We start from the raw sequence: 7,315 nt of genomic DNA, 5'->3' as shown, positions 1-7,315 counted from the left end.
ACTAAAAATATCTCGATTTTATTATTAACTATTCGAAAAGTTGATTTTTTTGTACAGTAATAAACTTACTAAGTCAATAATAACTAAAACAACAACGTTCGTTTTAAAACTAAACAAGTTTTTTTTTTAAATTCAAGAGTGAAGAAACTGAACTCAAAATTATTAATACTATTTTATATAATATTGAATTAGATATAAAACATACCGATTAATACAAAAGAACTAAATAATATTTAAGTATAGTAAGAAATACAAATTTATTTAAATGTATCACTTAAGATTTAACTAGAACAAAAGAAGAAATAAAAAAATACAAGAAAATAATTAAAAGTGTAAGTAATGAAACTGATTTAAATCGATTTTTAATATTTAGATAATCGATTATTAAAAATCGATCGATTATTTTGTCACATCTTTGACAGCCGACAGCCGACAGGTACTACATTCTACAATCTACATACAAATTAACAACGTAACAAGTGCGTTAAATTTCCAAACATTCAAACAGGTGTATTTTTTGTAATTTAAATACTTGTAAAAAGACTTAACATTATTTAATCATATTTTTATTGTTGTTAAACTTTGCTTTTGATGTCTTGCTACAACTCTTTTCAAAAACAAGTAAGTTACTTCTAAGTACTAATTATTTATGTGTAAAAGCTTTGGATTTACAGTTTGAAGATGCTATTTGATTTATTATCAAAATAATTATCACCGATAAATTAATAAAGAATATCTTCAATGTTCGTTAAATAGTTCAGTTTTGAAGAATTATTATTTCAAATAAAAGTACATAAGTAAAATGTAATTTCAAACTACTTTCATTTAAAAAGTTTGAAAAAAGATTTATTTCTGTATTTCTTTTAACTAGTGAAAATTACTATAAATTTTATATATGGGTTTCAGATAAATGCTTCGTAACTGCGATGAGGATTCTGGAAGAAGTTCATGCTCAGCAGCTTCCATCACAGTTAGCCCTGTCATGGATTATGATTTTAAAGCCCAACATGCATATGAAGGTGACAACCAGCTACAATCAGACTTGGTTGTTAGTACCAAACCTAGAAACTATATAAGTCTCATTAAATCTCCAGATGACAAAGATCCTTTTCCAAGTTGTAGGCTGCCAAGCCGCCAGAGAAAAGTTATTACAAATTTTTTTGACACACCAAGAATGGGTGGCCTTAGCAATGCCCATTCTTCATTAAATATAGCTAGCAGTACTCAAATTGAAAACTCCAGTATGCAGTGTAATGCTGTCTCCATGAATGGCCTAAATAAAGACAAATATACTAAAACTAAACAAGCACTACATTTTAAAAGAACAAAACCTGTTCAAAGAGCAGCATCTAGATTATATAAGGCAGATATACAGAAGGGCAAGGAGGGATGTGTAGGTCCTGAGTTTATAGTTAGGGCCTCACAACCTGCAAAAAATATTGATTTAACTATATCAGCCCTGTGTGGCAAAAGAGTTATTACTGTTGTACTCCTTAATGGTCAAAAAGTTGAAGTATTATGTGATCCAAATACAATAACAGCAGGACAAATATTTGATGCTCTTGTTCAAAGTGAGAAGTATGAACATCATTTTATGCTTGGTATTGCTATCCTTATTGGTGGAGATTTTGTATTTTTACCAGATGACTACAAAATTAAGAAGATAGCTCCAGAAACCTGGCACAAATTACACCATAAAAAACAGAAATTACATGAAGAATGTATATCAATAACTATTTTTCTAAGAATAAAGTTTTTTTTGCCTAAAAATATTGCAAGTAATATTCAAGGAGGTGAATGGAGGTACAGGGTGTATTTACAACTACGAAGGGCAACTGTTGAAGGACAAATGATTTCAACCATACAGAACCTTATTTTGTTGGCTGGGTATGCTTTACACATTGAATTTGGTGAATTTTCTTATAGAGAACATGGAGCTGCTGATTACTTTCTTTTAGAACATTATTTGCCTGAATCTCTAATTACTAACGAAATGGCTGATGTTAAATTACAAATGAAGAAAGCTCATGAATCAAGAAGAGGTTTAGAAAGAAATAGAGCTGTGATCAATTATATCACTTTGGCACAAACATTTCGTGACTATGGTGCACATTTCTATTCTGCTGTATGGGCTACGAGAGATGGCTTTTGCAGAGATGTATGGTTATCCATTGGAACACGGGGGATAACATTATATTCTAGAACAAATCAAGTAATTGAGTCTCCATCAACAAATACAAATCGAATTGTCCTACAAAGTTTGCCTTGGCATCATATACACAATTTTTACCATAACAAAAAAAGCCTTTATATAATACCTAATGCATATTCGGGGCTATCTAAGATTGGTATAAAATATAAGTTGAAAATGAGTGAAAATAAAAGTTTCTTCATATTCTGGTTGGCATCATTACATCATAGATTATATCTTAAGCTATATGCAAAAGAAGACTTTATTAATTATTTAACTGGTGAATCAAACTGCCAATACACTCCAGATAGCCCTAATAAAATAGATGTAAGTAATTATCAAGACAGTTACAATTTAGCAGTAAGGAATCCAGTTAGATTAAGAAGGCCAATTCGAAGAAGGTTTAAAGTTGACATATTTGGTGAAAAAAAAATTCAAGGTAAAGAAAATCAAAAGCCTGACACTGAAGAGCTTTTAAGGAGAATATTATCACCCCAACACAGTGATGATAGCCTGATACAAAGTCCCAATGGTCCTGAAAACTCCTCAAATGACGGACTTTCATCTTCTGAAAGCAGTTTACCTAGAAGACATGGAGTTAAGATGGGAACAAGGGTATTCAATGGGATGAAATCATCAAACAATGTTTTCAGAACTCCCCATTATGATAACTTTATCAAATCTGAAGGCGATCTTGCCACTACACAAAGTGACTCAGATGACTTAAGTTCAGATCAAAAACAACAGTGTAATGTCAACAGTATGAAATTGTTACCAGAAAGACCTTACAGTCAAAATATGCCTCAAGCCCCAACAGCATATGTCTTAGAATCCCCAAAAGTGTATCCTGATGCTTTTAACTACAATGATCCTAATGAATCATGCATTAACAGTTCAATATTTGAAAAGTTAGATAACATGGAATGTGTTCAAAGTGAAAGGATCTTCGTTACAGCAGTTTTAAAAAGAGATCAAACTAATGCTTTGGGTCTCCAAGTAGCTGAAGGTTCTGATGGGAATGTTTACATAAAATCAATCACTCCAGATAGTGCAGCAGATTCTTGTAAGAAACTTCTACCAGGAGACCAAATTATATCAGTAAATGGACAGACACTGCTTAATTTAAAATATGATAAGGCTTTAGCAATGTTACAATCTGCTCCTAGAAATGTTGAACTTATAGTTCTACAAAATGTGAACAAAAACATTACCACTGAGTATCAATCTGCTAATGAAGGCAAAGCTAAAGAAATAAGCCTAAAAAAAAGTATAGCTTCAATGGATGCCGAATTATCTGATGATGAACTATTGAATGAAGAGGCATTAAAGACTATATATGCTCTTATAAAATTGACAAAAGAAAAAGTTGTAAATAGAATAAAAGATAATTCAAGTATAGAAGTTACACCGCGGAAAAGCAATCTTCAGAAATGTTACTCAGAAATCAGAGTAAATGACGATTCCGATTTGGGAGATCTTTCATCACAGGGTAATACACCAGAGAAAAATAATGAAAAGAAGTTTAATACTTGGAGAGGTAATGTGCTTGAAAAATATAAACGGAGACCCCTTAGTTTGAGCATTCCAACTGAAGTTAATTTGCCAGATGATTATTTAGACAAAAGTTGTGAAGATTCATTTAATAAGTCCTCATTGAAATGTATACAATCTTGTCAGATTGAAAAGGATAAAGAAGAAAAAAGTGATTTAGCAAAAAGCATTGCTTTACCACGTAATTTTGGCTTCAGTAGGCGATGGTTGGGTCCCGTAAGATATCCTGTGACTCCATGTAAAAATAGCAATATGAGTGCAATTCCTAGTGATGACGTTGTTCGCAGGCATTTTATATATGGGGCCGGAGATTCAGATGAAGATCAAATTTTTTTATAAGTTTTAATGATATTATTGACAAATGTTTTATAAATATAATAAATATATTTCTATATAAATCTCTTCTATGATTTCTATTTTGTTTTGTGGTTTTTGGTACTATGTTACATTAGCATTAGAATATATAATTTAGGAAAATCAAATGTTAAGCCTTGACATAGTTATCCAACATACTGACATAGTACCTTAACAAATATTAGTACTATTACATAACAAATCTATGCAGTGTATGGAAATATTATTCCTAAAATGTTTTCGAAAATAAGTAAACTGTTGCGAAAAAAACGGCCACCTAAGGAAATTTACGTTCTAAGGCCGATTTCAGTTAATTAAATTAATACATGAATAATATAATATATAAATTATGGCAATTTGTTTTTAAATTTTTGCTTAATTCTGAAAAACCGATGTACAAACATTAAGATGACTTAATCTAAATAATTATAAAATAAGGAAATAAAGACGATGAATTTTTAACTTATATAAAATAAAGTAAAAAATGCCTAATAACGAGTATCTTCTCAAAATTACCGCTGGAATCCATCTGGCTGCTTTCCACGATGTAACGTTTTGAGGAATACATGCCCACTCTTCTGAAATTACTTGTCTGTTTAGAACATCCAAAACATACTCAATAGGTTGGAGGTCAGGGCTTCGAGCTGGCCGATTTAAGGGAAGCATTGTCGTCTTATTTATCGACTCAAGTTTATAAGAATAGATACATACTCTAAAAATTATTGACACTATCTATAATTAACCTAACTATATAAGCAGCAATCAGTTCATTGACCTTCTCAATAATGCTTGTTCATTCAATAAGGCGATAAACTATTTTATAGGTTTCATTTATTCACTCCAATTTGAGTTAAATTAACTTAGTTTAATCTTGATTAAAATTTACTAAATTTTAGCCATCATTGTTAAGTCTATTTATTTATATAGTAATATATTATTTATTAGGCTTTTAAATAAATTTGCCCTTGATTGTTGGGAAACACATTTATTGTATAATAAAATTGTTTGTATGCTTGGCCATGAAATAGCAAAGGATTGTATTCTATCATAATGTATTAAATTAAATGAAAATACAGTTTTCGTAACATTATGTATTGTAAAAATAACACTGTGCTCCACTGAAGCAAACATTAAACTAAATAATTCTAAGACAGCCGTCTCTAATCTAACACAATCAGACTCCATAAAAATATATTCATTCACTGCACATATTAAATGCGTAACACATACATTGCAATCTTACTCAGAGATAATTGTTCTTTGTATAATAAATGCAAGTTTACAAGCAGTTTAGTTTACATCATTCCCCCCATTCCTCCCATACCACCCATTCCTCCCATACCCGCCATAGGGTTAGGTTCCTTTTCCTGTGGAATATCACAAATAACAGCCTCCGCTGTTGTTAAGAGAGATGCTACACCACTAGCATCTGTCAATGCTGTTCTCACAACCTTAGTTGGGTCAATGATACCTTTCTCAATCATGTTGACATACTCATTGTTCAAGGCATCATAGCCAAACTCAGGGCCAAGGTCTTCAACTTTGGCCACAACGACTGAACCGTCAATACCAGCATTACGGGCAATGGTCATGCATGGCATTCTTAAAGCTTTTTTAATGATTTCAACACCAGTGGCCTGGTCAGAGTTTGATGTTTTAAGGTCATTTAGCATTGGGATACATCTAAGAAGTGCTGAACCACCTCCAGGAACAATACCTTCTTCAACTGCAGCACGAGTAGCATTCAGTGCATCATTAACCCTGTCTTTTTTCTCATTGACCTCAACTTCACTAGATCCACCTACATGTAATACAGCAACTCCAGATGCCAACCTAGCAAGACGCTCTTGAAGTTTTTCCTTTTCATATTCAGAGGTAGTTTCTTGAATCTGATCACGTATTTGCTCTGCTCGTCTATCAATATCAGACTTCTTACCCTTACCCTTCAGGAAGAGTGTGTCATCTTTAGTAATAATAACCTCACCAACTTGACCAAGGTCAGAAGGCTGAACATCTTCTAGTTTGATTAGGTTAGCATCATCACCAAATAACACACCACCAGCAGCTATGGCCATGTCACTGAGGGTAGCTTTCCTGTTGTCACCAAAGCCAGGAGCTTTAACAGCAGCAACCTGAAGACCAATCTTGAGTCTGTTCACAACAAGAGTAGAGAGTGCCTCACCATCAACATCCTCAGCAACAATTACCAAAGGCTTCCTCTGTTGGTTAGCTAATTCTAGGGCAGGGATAATGGTTTGAACATTGCTGATCTTTTTCTCAGAGAACAAAACAAGGGCATCCTGAAATTCAACTTTGGCACCCTTGGATGAGTTGATGAAATATGGTGAAATATAACCTCTATCAAATTTCATGCCTTCTATGACTTCCAATTCATCATTAAGGGTCTTACCGTCTTTTACTGTGATAACTCCATCTCTTCCAACTTTTTTCATAGCGTCGGCAATGAGCTTCCCAATAGCTAGGTCTCCGTTAGCTGAGATTGTTGCCACTTGAGCGATCTCCTCGGGGGTTGTTACGGGTTTTGACATATTCTTTAGTTTGTCTTTTACCGCATCCACAGCCAACATAACACCTCGACGAATTTCAATAGGGTTCGCTCCTTTGGAAATCTTCTCGAAACCTTCTTTTGCGATAGCTCTGGCAAGTACTGTAGCTGTAGTTGTACCGTCGCCGGCTTCTTCATTAGTGTTATTAGCAACATTTTGTACTAACTTAGCGCCTATGTTCTGGAATTTGTCCTTAAGTTCAACACCTTTGGCAACTGTCACGCCGTCTTTGGTTATTTTCGGCGAGCCCCAAGATTGTTCCAAAATCACGTTTCGCCCTTTTGGACCCATTGTGACGGCAACTGCATCGGCTAATATATCCACTCCCTGGAGCATCAGAGCTCTTACATCAGCTCCGAATCTCACATCTTTGGCGTAACATCTAGAAAGATGGTGTGCTTTTTGCACTGAAACAGTTTGTCGGAGTACACGCGGCAACCTCAACATTTTCTAATTTATTTAAAAAAATTGCAAATGGAATGAAATAATGGCCTTCACAGAAGACTTCGAACTCACGCTTCTCGAAGATTCTGAAATCTCACTGCACGATTGTCGAACTCAAAACGTGATTCTATACCGGTACGAGGTTATGTCATTGGCCAAAGACAATAGAATATAGATTAATTTTATCTTTTGACAAAATTCTTTTACT

General features: G+C 33.6%; 2 protein-coding genes across 3 annotated transcripts; one reads left to right on the top strand and one right to left on the bottom strand.

Annotated features, from left to right (window-relative positions):
* The first annotated feature begins 440 nt into the window (after window positions 1–440).
* LOC125060679 (tyrosine-protein phosphatase non-receptor type 13-like) lies at window positions 441–4,140 on the top strand. Of its 2 annotated transcripts, none has more exons than XM_047665672.1 (2): window positions 441–621; window positions 907–4,140. In XM_047665672.1, the coding sequence occupies exon 2, from the start codon at window positions 911–913 to the stop codon at window positions 4,079–4,081; it is 3,171 nt and encodes a 1,056-aa protein (XP_047521628.1). In that variant the 5' UTR covers window positions 441–621; window positions 907–910; the 3' UTR covers window positions 4,082–4,140. The 2 variants fall into 2 exon arrangements, with proteins under 2 accessions (XP_047521628.1, XP_047521629.1); XM_047665673.1 differs by having other exon boundaries at window positions 900–4,140.
* Window positions 4,141–5,172: 1,032 nt separating this feature from the next.
* Window positions 5,173–7,261, bottom strand: LOC125060680 (heat shock protein 60A-like). The gene has a single exon (XM_047665674.1). The coding sequence runs from the start codon at window positions 7,108–7,110 to the stop codon at window positions 5,392–5,394; it is 1,719 nt and encodes a 572-aa protein (XP_047521630.1). The 5' UTR covers window positions 7,111–7,261; the 3' UTR covers window positions 5,173–5,391.
* Between the last annotated feature and the right edge of the window lie 54 nt (window positions 7,262–7,315).

Source organism: Pieris napi, chromosome 22 (genome assembly GCF_905475465.1).
Source record: "Pieris napi chromosome 22, ilPieNapi1.2, whole genome shotgun sequence".
NCBI lineage: Eukaryota > Metazoa > Arthropoda > Insecta > Lepidoptera > Pieridae > Pieris > Pieris napi.
Note: the sequence above shows the minus strand (reverse complement) of the source record. Positions and strands in the feature narration are given on the sequence as shown.

What these genes read in the sequence shown, in the direction of transcription:
- LOC125060679 (XM_047665672.1), top strand. Translation starts at nt 911, where the DNA reads ATGCTTCGTAACTGCGATGAGGATTCTGGAAGAAGTTCATGCTCAGCA.
- LOC125060680 (XM_047665674.1), bottom strand. Translation starts at nt 7,110, where the DNA reads ATGTTGAGGTTGCCGCGTGTACTCCGACAAACTGTTTCAGTGCAAAAA.